The sequence below is a fragment of the Notechis scutatus genome, chromosome 6, assembly GCF_049901735.1.
Source record: "Notechis scutatus isolate UNSWTSFEM ecotype Mainland chromosome 6, rNotScu1.2, whole genome shotgun sequence".
Classification (NCBI taxonomy): Eukaryota; Metazoa; Chordata; class Lepidosauria; order Squamata; family Elapidae; genus Notechis; species Notechis scutatus.
This window is the reverse complement of record NC_142014.1, coordinates 13,541,693-13,564,627: the sequence shown is the minus strand read 5'-3', so window position 1 is coordinate 13,564,627 and position 22,935 is coordinate 13,541,693. Positions and strand designations below refer to the sequence as shown.

The window sequence follows — 22,935 nt, the reverse complement described above, 5'->3', positions numbered from 1 at the left end:
TATTTTAGTAGTCAGGGTGATACATGAGAAACTCTTCAGATTGCTTTCATAAGTGAAACAAATGCCTTGAAATTAGTGTATCTTTTGCCTCTGACAATAAGAAGCATCTGGAGGCTAAATAATCAGGGAGATGCAGTCAATTCAGTGAATTCATAATTGCCACAATTATCTTGGTCAGTTCTGCATACAAGTCACAAAAAAAGTTCAAAGTAATAATGTTGCAAAAGTTAGGATAGTAACTAGGTAGCCTGTTGCCCATTGGGTCATCATTTCAAATATTAAAAAGCAGTGGGAGTGGGAGAGACTTCTACTTCCTGCTGGCTTCATTGAGTTTCCTTATGGGAAGCTAGTAATGATTATCAGAAATCTTCTCCCTGTTGGAGAAGAGCATTCAATCTTGAGCACTTTTTTGTGAGATCATTGTCAACTGCATAAGGCAGTTGCACAAATATGAAGGGGGAAAACCCACAGCTTTGGTATGTACTGGTATGTACACAGTGTGGCCTCACATATAAATAAATAAATGGTAGCAGGTATTGTTCTGATATTCTTTCATTCCTCCCAGGCTTACCTCCTACCACAATGATGCAGCAGAGTCTAAGAGTAAAATGTTATTCTCAAACTAAAATATAATTAGATCTATTAGTCTAATTTCCATCTGGAAAAATTACAGTTTGGATCACCTATACTTAGAAGATCTTCTTTCTGTTAGAAATAATATAATAACATCAGTTTCCCACCAGGCAACAATGAGGAACCATCTGTTCCTATATTGTATGATATGGGTTTTTTGTTTTGTATGTTTTTTAAGAGTGGTTATGATTATCTTAAATAATTATAACATTTTTCTGGGGAATTTTTGTTGTTAAAGAGTAAATCCTCTTTCTCTTTAATATTTTTCTTACACTTTTCTAAACTCTAAATTTGTTTGAATGGATTTATATGCCACCAAATCGTTACAAAAATAAACATAATATAGTAAAAAATTAAAGCATCTATGGAAAACTTCAAAGCACCCCTCAAATAGCGCACACACAAACACACACATACACCATATAATACAAACGCCACCACCAACATTCTCCAGATGGCTGAAAAAAATCTCACATTGATTGGTTTCATAAGAATATGCAATATTTTTCATAGCACAAGACTGCATTTTGAAGCAGGCGCACAAAGTGTTGCCATCATGGAACTTAAAGCAACACTTGTCCATATGACAATTCTGATGTCTGATTATTGGTATTCTTATATTATTCAGAATAAGATAGACATGCTGCAAATTACACAATTAAAGTAATGGTAATTAACATAGTTTCAAATGCACAATCCTATTAATTCAACTCTGAATAGAGAGAATGGAAGATGCACCAGTGGGTTCTGAAAATCTGGCTATTTTATTGCAGAATGCATCAAATTACATTTATTTTCAACTCTGAAGCTTATTGTTCCAGCATCATCCATGGCAAATTGAAACCTTAAGATAGGCAAAGCCAAAGATCATATAGTTCCATCTCTTCTTGATCAATTCATCGCTTATGTTCTATATCAGTGGTTAGGATTATAAAGAACATTGATTAAATTTCAGATATTTCTTCAGTTTTTCAACAACTTTATCTGGTTACATATATCCTATATGTTTTTTCTTAAATGTGTAGACCTTGGTGTACAATTTCAATAACAATCTGTTTTATATTTGTAGTGGGGAGATAGAATAATGCCTCCACAGTACAATAATGATGGATGTGACTTCAGTTAATCAAAGTAGTGAATTAAAGTTTAATTGGTGCATGGGTTCAATATAATAGATTCAAAATTCTGAACATATAATACAATACAATTATATAATATATAATATAATAGAGCAGAAGTGAATGTAAACACCTATTTAATATCCTAACGATACCATTAGCAATTGATCTTGATGTTAAATGATTCCCAAATCATTATTTTGAAGACTTATCTTGCATAAAAATGTTATTTTAAACTATTTTATGCTTAATTTAGTTTCCCTTGATATTTACTTTGTTTCAGAATTGTTTCAGAATTGTATAGCAATTTGGATCCAAAACATAAAAACTGACTTATAATGTATATGGCTTGCAAGGTACACTAGAGAAGAGGGACACCCAAAAGTATTAGCTCTCTCTTAGTGTAAGGTGACATTTACAGGACCTTGCAAGTATAAAAGCACATTTCTCCCCTATTACCTTTAGAATCTAAGAAACTAAGAAGAACATCTCTCTTCTGAGATGTTTGCCATGTCTACATTACTTTTGTGGACTCAGATGCCTCTTAATCTGATTGTTCCCCAGGTGTGGCTCTTCCCCCTGTCTCCCATGGTCATTTTCACATAACATTACACTGAGGATGTATATTGCCTCTGTCAATGCCTTCTAAAATCAAACATTCAGGGCTGGCTCTAGGCTATGGCCAGATAGGCACTTGGGAACAAAAAATTGAAAAAAATTGAAAAAACTTCTGAAAAACACAACAGAAAACCTAAAAAGTAGTAACAGTGCATTCTGAGCAAGCAGGCGTGCTTGAGGCTTACATAAAATTAAGACACGAGAGGTTACCACATAGTTTCATTTGTTTATAATATGTTTATGACTGATATTTTTCTCAATAACCAATACATTCATTTAAATTGTGTTGTTAATATATGTGTGTGCTTCAAGTCACTGATAATTAAAAGTATTCAATTATATAAAATATTGTAGATAATTAGTTATAATTACTGTTTATCAATCTAATTTTCATCTGATAGATGATATAATTAATTTAAGAATTATATATTTGAAGTACCATATGCTTCACATTATACCTGCATTTTCTATTTCAGAAGCTAAGTAGAAAACAAAAACTAATAGATTCTAAGCAGTGGTATAATTTTTAAAATATGAAATGTTCCTGAACGCATTCAGTTGTTCCTCAATAATAATGTAGCTTGCACTGAATAAGTACATCATATCTTCATTTATTGTAAGAAGAAAACCCATAGTAAATATTAGAACATTTGATTCCTGCAAGGTTTTTGCTTCCAAACTGGTGTTAAAAACTGAAAAAAGTGGCATGCAATTATTTATAAAGTAATGATCAAACAATAAATCAGAATATTTATAGAATCTTGTGGAGTTTAAGACTTTTATAGAAATGGGAATAATGGTGAAGAAATTCTTTGAAAGTTACACTTTAATTCACAGATCTGTAGATGATAGATAGATAGATAGATAGATAGATAGATAGATAGATAGATAGATAGATAGATAGATAGATAGATAGATAGATACTGTGTATGTGTATATTTCTGTACAGTGCATGTGTCTGCACTTCCAAACTTGTGTTACATTTTCAATAAAGGAATGCTACTACCATTTGATTTAGAATACTGAATTCTCAGCCTAAACACACCAAAATCCAAGGCCTGTACAAAATTCTTTTCCAAATTTCATCCATCCATCCATCCATCCATCCATCCATCCATCCATCCATCCATCCACCCACCCATCTATCTATCTATCTATCTATCTATCTATCTATCTATCTATCTATCTATCTATCTATCTATCTATCTATCTATCTATCTATCTATCTATCTATCTATCTATCTATCTATCTATCTATCTATCTATCTATTATCTATTATCTGTCTATCTATCTATCTATCTATCTATCTATCTATCTATCTATCATCTACCTATCTATCACCTTTATTAATTTTACAAATAATTCTATGTGGTGAATATCCCTTCTTCCTCCTATTTCCCCAGAAAAAACAACCCTTTGAGCTGAGTTGGCTGAGATCTCCCAAAATTCGCCAGCCAGCTTTCATGCCTAAATTGGGACTAGAACTCACAGTGCCTTAACCATTAGATTAAAGTGACTCTTTCCCCCTCTCTTTTTAAGACTAAGATAAGCATGCATATCCAGCAATCTGGCACATGTGTACATCCATTTCTAGGCTAGGTAAAATGGCTAAATAAGCTCAGAGTTCCAATATAGTAAGTTTATTGCCATGTACATTGGCAGAGAGGCAGCAGGTTGAGATCAGGCATCATGGAATTCCTGCCTTGAAGCATGCAAGATAATTTTTCTCCGGGTAACACTTTTCTATGGTGAAATTAGATTTAGTTGTCATTTTTGGTCAGCTTTTCTATGGGGAAAAGCATCTTGTCTTTGCTTCAGGCATTAAAATATATCTATAATGCTCAAAACCTCACATGGAAAATGCAGCATAACTCTTAGCACAACCTGTAAGGCAAATGAATAGAAATATAGTATTGTTCTTGAAATGTAAGGCAAATGAATAGAAATATAGTACTGTTCTTGAAATGTATAATACTAATACTGTCTTCTGAACTTGTGACAGAGATAAAATTCATAATAGCAGAACTGAGAATCAACATGGTTGTGCAGAAAGTAGCTTCAGTATAAGAATAGATTCAGAAATGCTGCCTATAAATAAATGTTACAAGCCCTCATTGGACATTATGACATAGCTAAGTACTCTAAGATTAGAGTGAAGGATGATATACACTTACTCCTTTAACTTCCTGTGTGATCATCAAAAGTTCCTATGCTTCCAATTTATACCAATAGCACATAGACTTATATACCGCTTCACAGTGCTTTTATAGTCCTCTCTAAACAGTTTACAGAGTCAGCATGTTGCCCCCAACAGTCTAGGTACTCATTTTACTGATCTCGGAAAGATGGAAGGCTGAGTCAGACTTGAATCTGGTGAGATATGAACTGCCAAATTGCAGACAACCGGCAGTCAGCAGAAGTAGCCTGCAGTGCTGCATTGTAACCACTGCGCCACTACAGCTCTTATCTCCACAAAACACTTTTCATTGTCTTGCAACCTCTATGTACTCTCTTTTTGACACTTGTAAAAGCCTCAAAATGCTGCTGCTGCTGCATAACTGTTGATCATGAGAGGAAGCCTCTTCTGTTCCTTCCAATACCTGACTAGAAGAGATGAATGCAATCCCTGCATATGAGGAGTTTGTAGCAGAAACATTTTCTGGTATTGAAAGTGCCAGGGAAAGCTTCAGAGGAGGTAAGAGACCAGATATGCAAAGCTGCTTCACTTTATCCATAAAAGTGAGGGGTCCGGGTTGCTTTATAAAGCAGTTTCAATGGATGTTTCACTCAAACTTTCATTGAAGCAAAACCTCCATCTGAAATGTGCACTACTTTCTAGTCATCTAGACTCTGCTTTTGTTCAGATGAAAATAAGTAGAAATCTTTGCAGGCTATGCTACTACATTGCTTAGAAATAGGAGCATGTGTAGCCTCTTCATTTATTCAGGCGAGTATCCTATGACCGTCTGATACCCAAACAGAATTATACTTTCGCTATTTTCTAAAGCGCCTGTAGGCCAGACAAGGACTAATGGATGGAAACTGAACAAGGAGAGATTTAACCTGGAAATAAGGAGAAACTTTCTGACAGTGAGAACAATCAACCAATGGAACATCTTGCCCTCGGAAGTTGTGGGAGCGCCATCACTTGAGACTTTCAAGAAGAGATTGGACTGCCATTTGTCAAAAATGGTGTAGGGTCTCCTGATTGGGTGGGGGGTTGGACTAGATGACCTTCCAACTCTGATTATCTGTTATCTGTTATCTTCTCTCAATATTTTACCTACAGACAAATAAGACAGAGCTAGGTGACTGAAGCTGACAGAGGCCAACTTGTCCAATTCTCAATGGCTTGTCAAAAACTTCTTAAGTATCCATACCTCATTATAGTATTGTGTTCCTATTACAACACAAAAATGATATGGATTAGGTCTGTATGTCTGTTTAAGTTCAGTATTTTCTCTGCTTTTGACTACCTCCTATAAATCCAAATACAGAGGGAGTGGGTGGATGGAGGAAACATACAGACAAAGAAACAAACTAATTGCTTTGCTTGTCAAACATTGGTGTGCTGATTTTATTGTGAATGTAGTAGGAAGTCTAAACTGCATTTTTATTTATTCCTACTGGTGTTCTTCATCACAAGCATGATAAAATGCTCAGTTCAGTTGTGGTGTAGTGTTTCTCTTGTGGTAGTGATGTTTCTCTTATGACATTAAAATCTAAGAAAACAACTATTCAGGCTCTGTGTAGGATATTAAAATTATGATTATGATTACTATGTTGTTATATACACAATCACATGAAAACACAGCTGACAGTTCTTTACCTCGTGTTGGCCTTCATTCACATCAAGCTATTCCTAAGAACCTAGGATGTCATAATATATTAGCATATATGTGCAGATTCAAGCAATATGATATTTTTCAATTGACAGGTGGAAATTTTGTCAATGCACACATTTTCTAAGCATGATCCAAGGCTTTTTGGTATGGTACCCAGTCTGCCAATCAATATTCTCCTTATTCCCAAAGTTCCACAGAATTCAGGATGTATAATAGATAAGTATTTGCAACTTTTCTGGGTCTATTAAAGGCAAAGGGAATGGGTTTCTTAAAAATCAAAGCATCTTTAGTTGTAACTTAAAAATTCTAAATGAGATAACTTTCTATCCTTCCTTCATCATTGCTCTTAAGAATTGCTTTTCTTTTTTATTCATATATAATTTTAAGGATTATTGAAAGCTTAATATTTTTTCTGAGGCTTAATGATTTGATAATGAAAAGAGTAACAGTACATCTGTTTCACATTTTCCCAAAACAAATATAGACAATTTGAGGCTCCATTCCTCTAGAAAAAGCTAATCTGTTTACGTGTTTGGCGGGATGTCACAAAGGAACAAGTTATTAAATATTATTTAAGTATATTCATTTTCAAATGTATGACGTCATGAAAACCAAAGCATCTGCAATTCTTCAAGACATGGAAAAGACTGCAACAATAACAGATTCAAACAGAATCCAGATGAACATTGGATATTAAATGCTTGGGCATGGCACAGACTAAAGTGGAGCAAATGCATTACTAATATAGTTTTATTTTATATATGATAATTACTATGAGATTATAATATGCACAAAAATGAAAATACTTTAAAATATCCACAATGGAAGAATGACAAGAATGATTGGTGAAGATGATAGAATAAGTAGGGGTGGAAAAATTATTTTATGAAGTAGACCATGAAACATACTCTCTTCCTTCTCTTCCTGTGCATATCTATCTGTAGTGTCTGTCTGTCTGTCTGTCTCTCTGTCTCTGTTTCTGTTTCTCTCTGTCTCTCTCTGTCGCTGCCTCTTCTCTCTCTGTGTGTGTCTCTCTCTTATATTGGCATGTAAAATGTCAATATTATTGTTCCTTTTCTTTCATTTTGTCATACTTCAACTGATGCCAGCTAAGGTTGTAAGTGAAATCATTGTAACTCTTTCCCATGCTTGACTTAGCTGCACAACTTTGGTTTTAGCATGATAATGTATTGCTTCAGCCATTTAAAATGTGTTAAAATTCTCTGCAGGAATGTTGAGTTACATACAGCATGCTAATATAAGTGTACTACTTAGTAACTTTAAAACTGGCTGTGCTACACAAGGTATTTTGTTAAGCTATTTCTTTTAAGCTAAGCTGAATATTTTAAAATGATCTTTACACATTAAGTTCTAAAGAAGGGCGCAACCTTTCTAAATGTCATTTTTTATTCTAATCCAGTATTGGGAGGTAGGGATGGAGGAGTCAAAACTGAAAACATCCAGTGGAATCAATGCTTCATCAGTCTTTGAATCTTAGGGCAATTTTTTTTTCTAAAGAAAGACTTAGTTAGGTAGGGTTACCACTATACTATCTCTGGGTCTTGCTGTTGTGGGGGTCTCACCTGTGCAGATGGCAGCAGAATTGGACAGTGGGGAAGAATGGGGACCAGTCAGGGAGTCTGGAGAAGACTCGGATGAGGGTCCTGTATCCAATGCAGAGATGGGGCCAGGACCATTTGAGAGTGGGGTGCTGACCCCGGAGCCTCTGGAATCTGGCAGCAGCAAGGCAGAGGAACAAGGGGAGCTTGTTCCCAATACACGTGTGCACAGAGCTGCAAGAAGGCAAGAGCAGCTAAGGCAAAAGGGGCAACTTGGGACTAAGGCTTGGAGAGGATTGCCTCTCCCATACGGTATAAAGGACAGGCAAAGGTGACAAAACCTTTGGAGGAAACAAAGTCATTCATTCTGTTTGGATTAATCCTTGAAGCTCTGGACTTTGTACTTTGGTTGGTTTTTTTATAATTCACTTGGCACTCTAGTTGTTGGAAGCAATTTAAAGGAAAGAAAGGTGGGTGCTTATCTCGAAGGGACTGTTTCCTGGCTGGGAATGAAAAAAATTCCCAGCATTGAAATAGAACAAGACATGTTTTAACTAAGCGTGCGCTTAATTATGGTCTCGGGAAGCCTTGATCAGAACACCTGCAGCCAGCATAAACACACATATTTTCTCTAAAATTTAGCTTTATAATTAAAATTAACATTATTTTATGATGGGGCGATCCTGTTTGAGGCTCGAGGAATAATCAACATATTCCTCTGTTCCATGGTACCATCAAGATAATGGAGGTTGGGATAGCAGGGAATCAAGAAGTTGCATAGAAGACTGGGATTTTTAAACCTTGGATGGATTTGATTGTTCTTATGGTATATCTATTGTAACTACTGTAAAGCTTTTATTGATGACTATACAAAACTTTAATAATATGGTTGAATAATGAATACAACTGAATTAATAATGTGGTGATTAACAGTTGTAGTAGGGCCTAGCTATAGATTTCAGAAGAAGCATGCAGATTTGTCACTTTATTGTATCTACCAAAATATTTTTCCCATAAAATGTATTCCTGCTATATTGTTTTAATAATTCATACTGTTGAGCACTATACAATAAATAATGAAATTAGATAGAATAGAAATTAGATGCAATGAACAAAAAATTGAAGCATTGTGCACTAGTATTGCTTTTCCAAAGTTACATTTTAACCTCTTTTTGGTTTGGTAGTCTTCTCTTAAAGCCAGATTTCTATTTTCACTGTAAACTGGGCATAATGATTGTAAAAACAAACAAACCACCCTATATTTAACAGCTTTTCTTTTATTATCCCCTTTTCTCCAGGTGGTGTCTGCATTGCTCAGTCACTAAAAATCCCCCGTGAACCCAGGACAGGAGAATTTGAGAAGATTATCAAGCGCTTGATGGAGACTCCAAATGCTCGTGCTGTGATTATGTTTGCAAATGAAGATGATATAAGGTATTGGCTGTTTTGCTGGAATAGGTAACATTCCAAATCATGGTTTTATTTAGATGTGTTAGTCATACTAATTTCAGTTTGTAGCTCGTTCCAATTTTCCAGCAATCCTTAAATATGAAGGAAAAATGGTTTTCCCAGAATGTTCCTGCTCCAGTGGGATTGAGTAAAAATAGAAAATTTAACATGGTGAATACGTAAGGTTTTAAGGGGAAAAGATACATTTTGGGGTCAATTTTCTTTGGCACTCTGAGCTCTTCCCATTCCCCTGGAATCCACCTAATACTCTTCCCTTGACTGCAAAGTTGAGTAACAATGGAAGGTACAAGTGAAATGAAGCCATTCAAAAGCAAGCAAAATGACATGTCCACACCTTCTTTTAAATAACAGTATGCCAACTGCCAAGTTCAGGTGCATATGAAAGAATTATGTCTTTCATAGTCACCCAATATTTACTAAAGAAAAAAAACCCTTGAGTTAAGCTTGACTTCAATTCAAGACTTCAAGTCTTGTCCATGTAGATATTTTGACAATGATACCGATCAATGTTGCTATTTTACTTGTGATATTCTTGCCTATCTAACTGATACCTCTGGATTGCCCTGGAAGTCATTCAGCCATGTCCTAACAGGTCTGAGCTTGCTTAGCTTTGGAAGTTTAGCCAAAGTTCACTGAGTGCTGCTACCTGAGTTTAGGAAAACAAATTAAGCAGAAAATTCAGGTAACAAAAAGTAATGGCAAGAAAGGAAGATTCTTTTCCTCCACAGACATTAATGATAACCCTGCAGCACTTGACAACAAGTAAAACAGAAAAGAGAAGATATTGGTTTGGAACTGATAGAGAAGGCAGCTGAAAGAGGCATACAGAAACATGAAAAAGCAGTCAGCCTTTTTTATGTCATTTGCTTCATTGCCATGATACTTCTAAGTATTGTATTGTGTAAGCTTTATATTGTAATTGTTCTGCATAAGTGGCTGAGAATTGCTTTGATTGCATAGAAATATGATAATGTAAATAAATAATTAAATGTTACAAATAAATAAACATTTTTTCTATACTCTTTTTTTTTGTCCAAAAAGCACCCCAATATGTTTCTTTAAAACGTTTGATGATTTGACAAAACCAACTAGTTTTATGACTCTTGAGGAGGAACCTTTATAAAAGTTGGCTTAAAATAACTGTTTTTTAAAATATTGTTTACAGGCGAATACTGGAAGCTGCTAAGAAATTGAATCAAACTGGACATTTTCTTTGGATTGGCTCAGACAGTTGGGGTTCTAAAATTTCACCTGTTTATCAGCAAGAAGGAATAGCAGAAGGGGCTGTCACCATCTTGCCCAAAAGAGCTTCTATTGATGGTAAGACTGTGTAATAAGACTTTAGTAGGATGAGCCCCTACTATATATTTGTGTAACTCTGGTACATCATGCATTCATGAAACTATTCCATGGTTTTCTTATGATGACAGCAAATAACTTTAAATGGCATTTTCATTCTATCTTCTGTAGGTGCACTATTGTTTGGTTCCCATACTCATAATTATCAAGTAAAGGTTTCAAGCCCACTCTATGAAGCAGTATTTTACAGGTAGTCCTTGAGTGCCAACAATAATTTGTTTTATTATATAAAATATAAAATACCAAAAAAAAAAAAAAGAAATTTAAGAAATTAAGGGTGGGAAATGGAATAGGAAAAGGGGGTGTGGAATACAAAGGGAAAGAGAGAAAGAAAGAAAAGGGAGCATTAAATTCCAACAGAGAGGAAGGGGTCAAGCTATTTTCTTAAGCATCTGTAGGCCAGACAAGGAATAATGGATGGAAACTGAACAAGGAGAGATTTAACCTGGAAATAAGGAAAAACTTTCTGACAGTGAGAACAATCAACCAATGGAACAGCTTTCCCTCGGAAGTTGTGGGAGCACCATCACTTGAGACTTTCAAGAAGAGATTGGACTGCCATTTGTCAGAAATGGTGTAGGGTCTCCCGCTTGGGTGGGGGGATTGGACAAGATAACCTACAAGGTCCCTTCCAACCCTGATTATCTGTTAATTCTCCCTAGTTCAGTACAAGATAAACACTCTCCAGCCTCAACTTTTTGCATTTACACATTAATATATAACTAGCCATTTCTGTAACACCAAATCTTTCTAATCAACAAAACCAAGATCAAAATTTCATTCTTTTTTCTTTGCAAGCACAAATTCCAGAAGTGATCTCCAAATAAGAACATATTTCCCTCTTTAAATAAAGTAAACACATTAAGCATGCCTGCCTTATCTTTCTTGCTATGGAAATAACTTGTATTTCTATTTGTACCTAGTAATTTTTCTACACTGTCACCATTTTTATTTACAAAGTTTATTTATATACTTTCAAATTCTTTGGCCTAAAAAAAAAAAAAGGAGGGGAGGGGGGAAATCAACAATAATTTGGGCTGGAAATTTCACTGCTAAGTGACAAGGTTGTAAAGTGCAATATGATTTGTTACTATGACTAGCCAACTCCCATGCAGTCATAGAGACCTGTGATCATGTGATTGGCATTTTCAGCCTCCTGCCAACTTCCACATTGAGTCTGTTGGGAGCCAGGGGGAAAAGTCACAAATGACTTTTCATGACTGTGGGAATGCCCTGACAGTCGTAACTATAAGAACAGCTTGTAACTACCCCTTGTTCGGTGCTGAATCAGTGGAGTCAAATGAGGATTACCTGTATTGTACATCCAATTTATGACCATTCTGAGAATAACATATTACGTAAACAATTCAATTGATTTATACTGAAGAAATTCTAAACTAAAGGTTTCTTGTACAACAATAACATCATTTTGTGCCATTGCTATTTGTACCCTATTTATTTATTTGTTTGCTTATTTGTTTATTTAAATTTATTGGCCACTCAACTTTGGATGGTGTATAAAACTAAAAAAAACCATCATAAAAACAGCTGGAAACATAGAATGAGATACATGGCCTACACTAAAATAATCCAATAAACACAAAACAATATATAAATGATAAAAATTAAGCCCAGACCTGGGACCAAAGCTCGGTGTTCAAAGTTTCTTTTACTTATTTCATATATCAGTTTATTGACATTATCTAGTTGGTGAAAATAGATTCTATGCTCAATGGTTCTAGTTAATGTTTAAATTAATTTCCTAAATACTACATTAGTAGTATGATTGATAGAAAATCTATCACCTAGTTAAATATGCAATAGGTTCCATTTATTAATATCAGCTAATTGTCTTTATATCAGGAAATTACATGCTCTGCCCATTGTCAGTTCAGCTTTTTTCCTCAGTTGCCAATATACAATAGTCACTGGCACAATATTTAGAATCACATTTACAGCTGATTGCATCTAAGAGCTATAGGATTATGGGTAAATGACATAATAAATGTAGAAAAAAGGTTCCATATTCAGTCATGGCTGTTTAATTAAGAAAAGAAGGATCTATAATTTGATGTCTTTGGGAGTCAGCAGGTACCACTCAGAGTTGAATAATACTGTACAACATGAAAACTGTTAACTTGTTGCATATATACTTGAGATAACTATTTTTCAGAATTTCAGCTTCATTAAGTAATGAGTAAGGCTTTCTAAGATTTCTTGTATGTAACATGAGGTAACAGCAAAATGAGATAAAGGTGAAATAGAGCAGGATGAAAACTGCCATTCGCAAAAAATATCGAGTCAGAGAACTCATAAAAATACCTTAATGCCTCTCTGAACTGCTGAATCAATTTATTATAGTTATGATGATGAATAGTAGCAATCTTCAGTCATTTCATAAATATACACATAGGAAACCAAATAAAAAGTAAGGTTTTAAAAGAATGCTCCTACTTATTTGCTGCATACTCTTGTTGGTCTTAGTTTATACCTGGAACATGATATTTCATGAATGAAAATAAGCTACTTTATGATTGAGCAAGGATACTTTTCTTCAGCAATCTGTTCAAGCAATTGGACACATTATTTTTTTAGGATGCTTCCCAAATTCTGCATTGTATTAATGTAACAGTAATAAAGATAGGCTTTAAATTGCTTTAGTGTTGAGTGGGTAATGCTATAAGATGTTACAAATCACTAGTAGGGCAATTAAAATACAAAAAGAGCCATAACATATAAGGCCAAATACCTTAGCACTCTGTTCTGATCTTCATGTATGTATATCTGTATTTTCAATTCAGGTTTTGATAGATATTTTAGAAGTCGAACCCTAGCAAATAACAGAAGGAATGTGTGGTTTGCAGAATTTTGGGAGGAAAATTTTGGATGCAAGCTGGGCTCTCATGGAAAGAGGAATAGCAACATAAAGAAATGTACAGGTAACTGTTGAACATGCACTTTGTTCAACTTATTTTCTTTTTGGTTGGTTTTGTTAATCTGGCAAGTAGTAGCCTGACTTTGTCTTGGCTCAAGAATTAAAGTGTGGCTAAACTGGGAAAAAGAGAATATAGCAAATCACATCCGTACTGTTTTCAAGAAAAGTGCAAGAACTTGAGCATGACTTGAAGGGGACTTTAACTTTTAAAACTTACTGTTTTTGAATTTTGTTCTGATAAAAGTTCTTGAACTCTCCATTCTCACAGCCTGAATCAAGTAGGCTCTTGGGTATTTGTTAAGATTTTATACTGATCTATTGCTAATTAGATTGATGGAAAGAATTTATAACTGCTGAAAGTCTACTGGTGATGACTTAATTATTTACACTGGCAATATTGTAGGTGTTTATTTGATAGGTGGCTAGAGGGCTCTGCCCTGATTTATTGCTTGAAGTTAGCCATATTGTTTTTCATGGGCTATATAGAGTGTGTTAATGGGAAGTAACTATGATTTCCATGTACAGTTCACATACTCTTACAATGATCAAAAAGCAATAACAGAAAAAGCATATTATTTTCATTTACTTTGCTGCTGCTAGAATTAAAAGAAACAACAGCGAATTATACTTTTTTAAAATCATATTTAAGTTTCATTATATTTAGTAGAGTTACTGGATTCAAGTGTATCAAGCTCCAGTCTTTAAGATATTTTTCATCTGTCCACTGAGAGTTTTCTTGGTGATATACAAGTGTATTCATGTAATCAATGAAATTGCTGTGAAAGCACATGGTTAATCCATAATCCATAATCCAATAATCCTAATAATTTGCAGTATTTTGTAGCAAATCCTTAGTAATTAAAATAGTTGTGGGCTAAAGATACAAATCAAAAGATCAGTACAGGGCTAAATATAACTATGTCCTCATTCATTATTAATGAAAGGTGTCTATGAACATACTGTATATAGACATATCATCTCAAGGTATACCCTACAAATAGGTTCATTTCCTTGCATCTAGTCGATATGTTGTATAACAGGCTTTTGTATTATGCATAGTAAATGAGAACAAGATTGGTTGATGTATAAGTAGGCCTTACTTCATTAAAATTAGGGTTACATTTTCAAACTAACAGTGGTCCTGTAGTCTTATTTCATGCTACTGTTTAAATGTTAGGGTATAGAAACGCTCTCCTCAAAATCTTATCTAAAATGTTAATTAAGATTACTATGTCTTGCATGCGTTTTTACTATAAGAAGAGCAGCTTATATTTCTTATGTTAGCATTTTGTTTTCAGCAAAGCTAATCAGCCTTTAAATGCTTATAATCACTGACGGCAGTGTTAAAAATAGAGATGGGAGAAGAGATTTCATGAGCCATGTACAGCAAGTTCAGATTTGGCTAATTTGCACAGGTCATGAACAAGCCATAATATTTATTTCTAGGGAAGACATTTATGGTACTTTATAATGAACTTAAAAACGTATTTGAGGATTAGAAACCTTTTGGTTGCAATTTTTCAATAGTTTCTCTTTTATTCTGGGATATTAATTTTAAGGCTGAATAAGAAAGAAATATTTACTGTGACTTTTAAATACACTGGAGCAATTTTAGAGAATGTAACTTACATCATTGTTTGGATTATATTTTTATTCTTTATATATTTGAATTCACAAAAACAAGAGCCATTTGGGCTAAGAATTAAGCACAAGATTTAGAGGGGCAGAGTTCTAATCCTGTCTGGGTAACAAAGCCAAGAAGGTGATTTTGGACCAGTCATTTTCCCTCAACAAAGAACATGTTTCTGAAAATGTTGCCTTGTCTTTGCAGTTGCCAGCAGTCAAGACTAACTAAAAGTCAAAGTCAAAATACAATTAAATTAATTGTAAAGAGGGGGGGGCATAACAGCATTTAAAACATGACAAGCCAAGAGAGCATTGTATAATCTAATTTTGAGATTAAGATGATTTTCTGTTACCTTTATTTTGTAGTCAAAAGTAAATGCAGTGGACTACATCAGAACTGACAAATTAGAAAAGCAGTTGGGCAATTCTAGTTAATCTGGTGTGAATCAGCAGTCACATGTTTTGTGTGGGAATTAGCACTTTTATTATTCAAAATTATTAAATATAAAACTAAAATGACAATTCTGTGCCCAGTCACTATTCCATCAATAAATTGTTGTGATAAATAGTGTAAATCATTGTGGCCTCTAGATTTGCTAACTATCTCATTGATCTCAGGATAATCATATCTACTAGGTCTTCAGCTTTCTCATGTTAAAATCTCAGTACTTTTAAGATAACATGAATCCAGTAGAATTACAGTATAGGAAGATTATCTAACCTACCACTAGGTAGTGCATTGGCATTCTTCTCCAATCAGGAGGCAATCCATCAATCTCTGAATTGCTTAGCAGCTTTTTAAAAAAATCCTACAAACTTCCAAGGCAAGGTAGTCTGTTGTATAATTGAATAAATTCTTACCTTTAAGCTCTTTTTAACATTATGCATTATCTCTGTCCAATGCACCCAAGTTCAAAGGATCATTAGTTTTAGATAAAACTTGTAGAATTTGGCAGTGTGGATTTTAAAGAAAATTAATTAATCAATCAATTAATTCAATTTCTATAGCCACCCATCTCAGTAAATGAATCAAGGTGGTGATAGATAGATAGATATAGTAAAACATATTAAAATGATAAAAATACTATAACATCCAGATTAAATATACATAGGTGCCATGTATACAATGGACCTAGACTGAAAATCTCATTGTCTTAGATCTTCCTGAATATAAAAGTAATGAAATGGGCAGTTAAGCTGACTAAAATTTAACTCTCGATCTTCTTGCTCAACACTCTGTATAGAGTTTTCATGTTTATTCCTGAAAATAATGTTTAGAGTAATAGACATCCAATTTCACAACGATATACCCAGGGGTGAGATTCAGATTTCTTAACAACTGGTTATGTGGGCGTGGCCTAATTTGTGAGTGTGGCTTGGTGGTCATGTGACTGGGTGGGAGTGGCTTGCCGACTGGGCATGGCTCGGTGGTCACGTGATAGGCTGGGCATGGCTTTTATGTAAATATTTATGTAAATATCATTTTTTTTTTATAAAAAGAGCAATTTTTACCCAAAATCAGGCAAAGCAGGCAGGCAGATTGAGTTGCTCACAAAATCACAGATTCACTCACAGACCTACCTTTCTGCAATCTGCTGCCTGAGTCTGTCACCTAAAATTTGCTTGCAAGCAAGCTCATAAAATTTGCTAAGCAAGGAAACTCATAAAATTAACTCACAACACACCATGTATGTAAATATTAAACTTTATTATTAAAAAAGCAACTTTTACCCAAAATCAGGCAGATTGAGTTGCTTGCAGAATCACAGATTCACTCCCAGATCTACCTTTCTGCAATCTGCTGCCTGAGTCTGCCCTGAAAAAAAAAGCTTCAGTCCTAAGGAAGCTTCACCTCTGCTCTCAGGCCACTTGTCCCCCACCCCCACCCACTGAATACCACCCCTGACTGGGCCTCAGAGAAGCCTCCTGGGCGAAGGTGAAGCACTACAACAGCGATTTAGATTAGCTAGAAAGCAAGAAATCCAACCATTTCCTGCTTTCTAGCTAATCTAAATCACCCGGCAGAGCTGATAGTTGAAATAGCTGATCGTCGGTGAAAAAAAAGGAAAGGTAGCAACTTACCAAAAATTAGGCGAATGTAAAATCCAGGCAAGTTGGATGGCGGACACGCCAGATAAGGAGTGACTGGGTGGTGTGATGCAGTTTTCCAACTGGTAGAATCCCACCCCTGGATATACCCTATGCAGAAGTAGACAAAGATATTACTTAGCTAAAACATGCTGCTAAAGTGCATGAATATTAGAGATAAATATTTTGTCTTACGGAAGGGATTATTGGTAGCAGCAGAGTGGCTGCTTTGCACTAGACTACCAACAAGAAATTGTGAGAAAATTGGTAAAGGAAAGGTAGCAAAATAGACATAAATGATTAAGAAGCAGAAGCACCTTGGTTGGAAGCTTACTTTTAAACATCATCTTAGCTCATATGGTAAGAAATGTGGGAAGAAGTATTTCAAACATATTTATGCACAGAAATCAGGATGAGAAATTATTCTTTCCAAGTTTCCAAGATTCTTTATTTCCAAGATTAAATATATCTTACTGAAATCTGTGCAGTTCTTGTGTCCTTAATCTGCCCATCACATGGGTTAGATAGCATCTATCAGCATAGTGCAGATTCTGACTTTATATTAGAAATATATTGAGAGTGATTAATCTTGTTAAAAAGCAAATATTCTATGTGGATGAATAGCATGCTCTAGCACATATTTGAATGGCTTATGCATAGACTGTTTGTGCATTTAAAGGGTGGCTTCAGAAAAGACATTAGTTCAAGCAAAGCACTCCTCCTTGAAGCAATGAGTAGCTTCAGTTTCTGGAACAATGGCATAGTTGTGACATGGGCTTTCCCAGTTGTTTTCACATCTGGGTCCATGCATAATTTGCATCAGATGAAGCTTTAGTCCAAATATTGTCTGTGCATGGAACCGGGAAAGTCAACAGAGCTCTTCTGTTGTATGAGGCTGGCTTGAAATGTTTCACTGTCCTACTAATAATGATATTTATATTTTCTCTTTAACTGCCCAGCTTTCATTACATCAGATACCAATAAGTTTAGGGACTACATTTGTTCCCTTTCCTTGGTAAGTGCACTAGGTTCATACGGTGCAATAGGGCTTGGCTAGTCTGGTGAGCTTGGCTAGTCTAGTGACTAGGCTTGGCTAGTCTGGTGATGAGAAGGACCAGGGGAGACATGATAGCAGTGTTCCAATATTTGAGGGGCTGCCACAGAGAGGAAGGATTCAAGCTATTTTCTAAAGCACCCCAAGGAATAATGGATGGAAACTGAACAAGGAGAGATTTAACCTTGAAATAAGGAAAAACTTTCTGACAGTGAGAACAATCAACCAATGGAACACCTTGCCCTCAGAAGTTGTGGGAGTGCCATCACTTGAGACTTTCAAGAAGAGATTGGACTGCCATTTGTCAGAAATAGTGTAGGGTCTCCTGCTTGGGTTGGGGGTTGGACTAGATGACGTATAAGGTCCCTTCCAACTCTTATTATCTGTTCTCTGTTAACTGATTGTGTGTTTGTTAGTAGGATTCACTGGGTTAGAGATTTTCTGCTGTCTTCACTGTGAGTTGTATTGGGTTGGGGGGGTGGTTTCACAAAGGAAGGCTCAGCCAATCTCATTGTACACATGTTTTTACTCTGACAATAGAGGTTTGAACTTGAACTTGATTCATATTTTGTCATTAGCTCAGAACATTATGAAGTTATGTAGATAAATTCAGTTGAAGCACAAAATCTCATATTATTTGATGTAGCATTAAATCAACATGCTTCTTGATTTAATGCAAACTCTATGGGTGAATAACATTTTACATGATAGATCATGTCTAATGTAGGAATAGTAAAATAAGATGCATATCCATTTACTGCTCATAGTTTTGTTCTAGTTCCATGTGTTCAGTTTTTGTTAAAAAATAAGTCTGACAGTTTAAAGGAGCAAATAGGCAGATTTGTGTTATGAGAGTATTAGAAAGGAGACTTAAGGCTTTTTTTTTTAAGTGCCAGGAGAGACAGAAGTTTTTTGAGAGTCATCATCTCTATATATCAGGACTGTTTTCCTAGACAAAAAAACAGATGCTGTGTAAATAAATGTTCACTTGTTCTAATTCAGTTTTCTGGATCAGGAATATGCTGACTGAATTAGGAATATACAAAAGTGTCAGTTTTGGCTGCACTCAGTTTCTCATTTTTCTGTCTTTAGAATTAATTTGTCCCATTCCTACCTCAACTTGTACTTTTGTATTAAACTTCTTCATTTTTGTGTGAATTTTTTCCTGACAATGTTTTAAAACACAATTTGAATAATGGATGCAATTCCTGCAAGTTATTTCCCATAATGTAACACATTTCTATGTTCCCTTTTTAAAATGAATAATACATTTTTGTGTTTCTAAAATAGATACATTTATGTGTATACTTTAATTGAACAACACAATTTCATATATTTTTTTGACAAAAGTGTGATTATTGAAAGATAACTAAAATTTCAAAAACATATGCATACATTGTTTGTTATAAAAAGGCCAAAAGACCACATCTATTCTAATGCCATTAAATGTCTGATTGCATTCAGAAAGTTTTCCTTATTTACTGTTATCTTTACTGTGACTCATTTCCCTTTCTGAAACACATTTTTAGTGGTAGACAATCACTGTTAAACAAATGGCTCTGTGGGTGGAAAGATGTACATATGACTCTTCAGTTTCATCTTTAGAAAACTCATTATAGTGACTGTGCTGTACCTTACTTAAGCCTCTAAGTAAGCAATGTAATGTGACCATTTGATGGCAGATACATACTGTATGCAAACACATCATGGGTGCCAAGACTTTAGCTCAGAATTTTTGACCTCAACTTTGACTAGAAAGACTATATTCTAAGATGAATAGAACAGGTTTAAAAGTTCTTTCTACTTTGAAAGAAAATGCAGACAAATGAAAGGCTGCTCTTTTGGCTCTATTTTCATGCATGGAAAAGAATCTGAGCATTTTTATCAGCAAATGGTCTTCTCCCCCCATCCCTCTGTCCCTCCCCCACCCCCCTCTCTCTTATGACTCATGCACACTTTCATGTGTATTAGGAAGACTGTTATCTTCTCAATTTAAAAATAGTATGTTTGCTGAGACAGAAGCTATGGCTCAAAGCCTATCAAACATATCCATGGGCTCCGTTATAAAAAGCAAGATACATTTTCCTCAGGAATGAATTTTTGAGTTTTCTGCTAAACCTGTATTTGTTGTTTGATTAAATAGGAATTGCTTTATTCTGTCTATTTTAATGTTATCTATATTGGCTAATACCATCCAGTGCTTAGAGAAAGGATTTACTGAAGAGAGTCTACAACTGAACTAAGAACTATTTCCTGCAATGCATGTACTCTGCAGGTGACAATATAAATCTTTGCAAGAGCTGTTGCTTTTCAGATTGTGCAGACAATGTATTGTTCATTGTTCAATAACAAGCCATAGATGTCATGTTGAAGTGACCAGGTTTTCCTGTTGACATATTAGTTGCCACATCCCAGATGGAGGTTTATTGATACAATGAGAGCTAAATGAAAGAAAGCCTGCACTTCTATGACCCTGTGTCTATAATATACCAAACTGGATTGGAGAGAGGGTTAGTGTGACATGAGAATAGCATAAAAGAACATTTATCTCAGTCAACTAATCCCTGTGGAAAGTTGATTTAGCTCTAAACAAATCAGGTAGTACAGTATATAGTCAAACTAACTCCACTCATTCAGTTGTCTTGTATCTGCTGAAGAACAGGCTCTTGAACCCTTAAATTGCTTTCTGATATTTGTGTCAATGGCTACAAAAGATTATACACCATGTTCTAATCCTACACTATTGTTCAGCACTACAGGTTTCAAATATGCTCAGACCAACTCTATTAATAATTTGAAGAAGGGGAATGAAAACTAACCTTCTGCTTATTGCTTTATGAAAACATATCTGAGAGACCATGGCAACAAATCCAATATTTTATGCTACCACTTCTTCCATCGTTTCTGTTCACCAATGGTGAACTGGAAATTAGGATATACAGTTGAATTGTTTCTGTATTGTAATTTGCTAGTGGTGGCTATAGAAATACAGGAAGCAAAAAACTCATAGAAGACGATACTCGTTATACTTACTAAAATATGATTCTAACAGAAAGGATTTGTGTATTAGAAATGTGAATTCATAGTCAATTTTCTCTTCCTCCCTCCCTCCCTCTGAGATAGGTGATAATTAGATACCCTGGGGACACACACACACACACACACACACACACACACACACAAAGATCATACTTACTATAGTAAGAACTTAAAGAAAAATAGAAAGAGTAAAAATACCCAAGACTCTCTTGGTTTATTGTTTTTATGTTGCTCTTAATTATTAAAACATCGTCTTTTTAAAAGTATATCATCTCTTTGTGTGCCATTCTTATAGCCTATCTTTTGTAAGTCTATTTTCAGGTCAGACTTGGTCTTGTCAGGTACAATCTGTTCCTCTTCAATAATATCTTTTAGACAGGATATTCAGAAGCTTATTATTATTATTAATCAATATTTCTAGTCATAGAATATTTTGCACCATTCTGTAACTGTTAGTCAAATCTATCTGTATTTTTCCTTTAATGAGAATCTTTTATTCCCTCTTTCAAATTTTAAGTGATCATATTTATTAAAGATTCAAAACAAAATTATTTTCCCATGGAAAATATTCTTTATAATTAATTCCAAAGTCTTATTTCAAACTTATCTGGACCCACTTTCCAAAATCAAAATTCTAATCAACTTTTTGCTTTTTTCTTCAATTGTTAACAAAAGTTCTTAAGCTTATAGTGAAAACATTCTTTCATTAAGAATTGAAGGCAAGTTCACCCAGTCCTTTCAAACTTGTTGACCCAAAGTTTTCTGAAAGCTGAAAAGTAGTTAAAAAGTAATTTCCAAAAATGATTATAAAAGAAAGCAGGCAAACTTAATATCTTTCAGAAGTGCCAACCATGGTCTGAGCAAGATAATTATTTCTTCATTTCTCAGTGCTCACTAGAGATCACTGTTGTGGTATTCTCATGAAAAGCAACTGTATGGAGCACTTCTGGGTGATCTCAAGTCATTTCCTATGTTTGAAGCAGAAATGTTCAAAGACCCAGTCTATTTGCAGATTTTTTGTTCTTTGCTGCAGTTGCTGACTCTGCTTGGAATTGTTTTCAATCTGCCAGTCTTCTTCCACAAGTCACACTAGAACATTTTCTATGTTGAAACAATCTAGTAGAACAAACTTGGTTCCAATAGCATCACTGATTACTTATGAATAAAAGGAATTAACTACCATCAAATGTTCTGAAAAAAACAAAATCCATGTTCTATATAGCCAGGCTTATGAATAATACTGTGTACCCAAGAAAAAAGTAGGTTTATCATTTCAGTTTTGTTTTATTGCTAACAAGAAAGCTAACTTTATTCACATTGCACTTAAAATATAGATTACATTACACAATAAATATTAAAATATATCTCAGCAGTTTTCTACTTTATGTAACCGTATTAATTTGTACATTATCTGCAAAGTACCAGTATGTCCCTCAAATAAGCTGATTTGCAGCAAAAATGTGACAAAAACAACACCCCTAGAATGGTGATTTAAATTTCATGGGAGAACATTTTATTTGACCTTAATAAACTACAGCTGTGTGTAATACTATTTGCAGTTTGGTATGAATATATTTAGACGCTCAAATA

At 34.7% G+C, this 22,935-nt stretch overlaps 1 protein-coding gene across 4 annotated transcripts in view; it reads left to right on the top strand.

Moving 5' to 3' along the window:
• The window catches only part of GRM8 (glutamate metabotropic receptor 8), a 505,336-nt gene that overhangs the window by 269,732 nt on the left and 212,669 nt on the right, over window positions 1–22,935 (top strand). For 3 of the 4 annotated variants that reach the window (XM_087969394.1, XM_087969392.1, XM_087969393.1), the window contains exons 4-6: window positions 9,073–9,208; window positions 10,410–10,564; window positions 13,405–13,542. In XM_087969394.1, the coding sequence (XP_087825520.1) occupies window positions 9,073–9,208; window positions 10,410–10,564; window positions 13,405–13,542 (429 nt within the window). The remainder of the gene's footprint in view (window positions 1–9,072; window positions 9,209–10,409; window positions 10,565–13,404; window positions 13,543–22,935) is intronic. The other variant, XM_087969395.1, reaches the window with a different exon arrangement.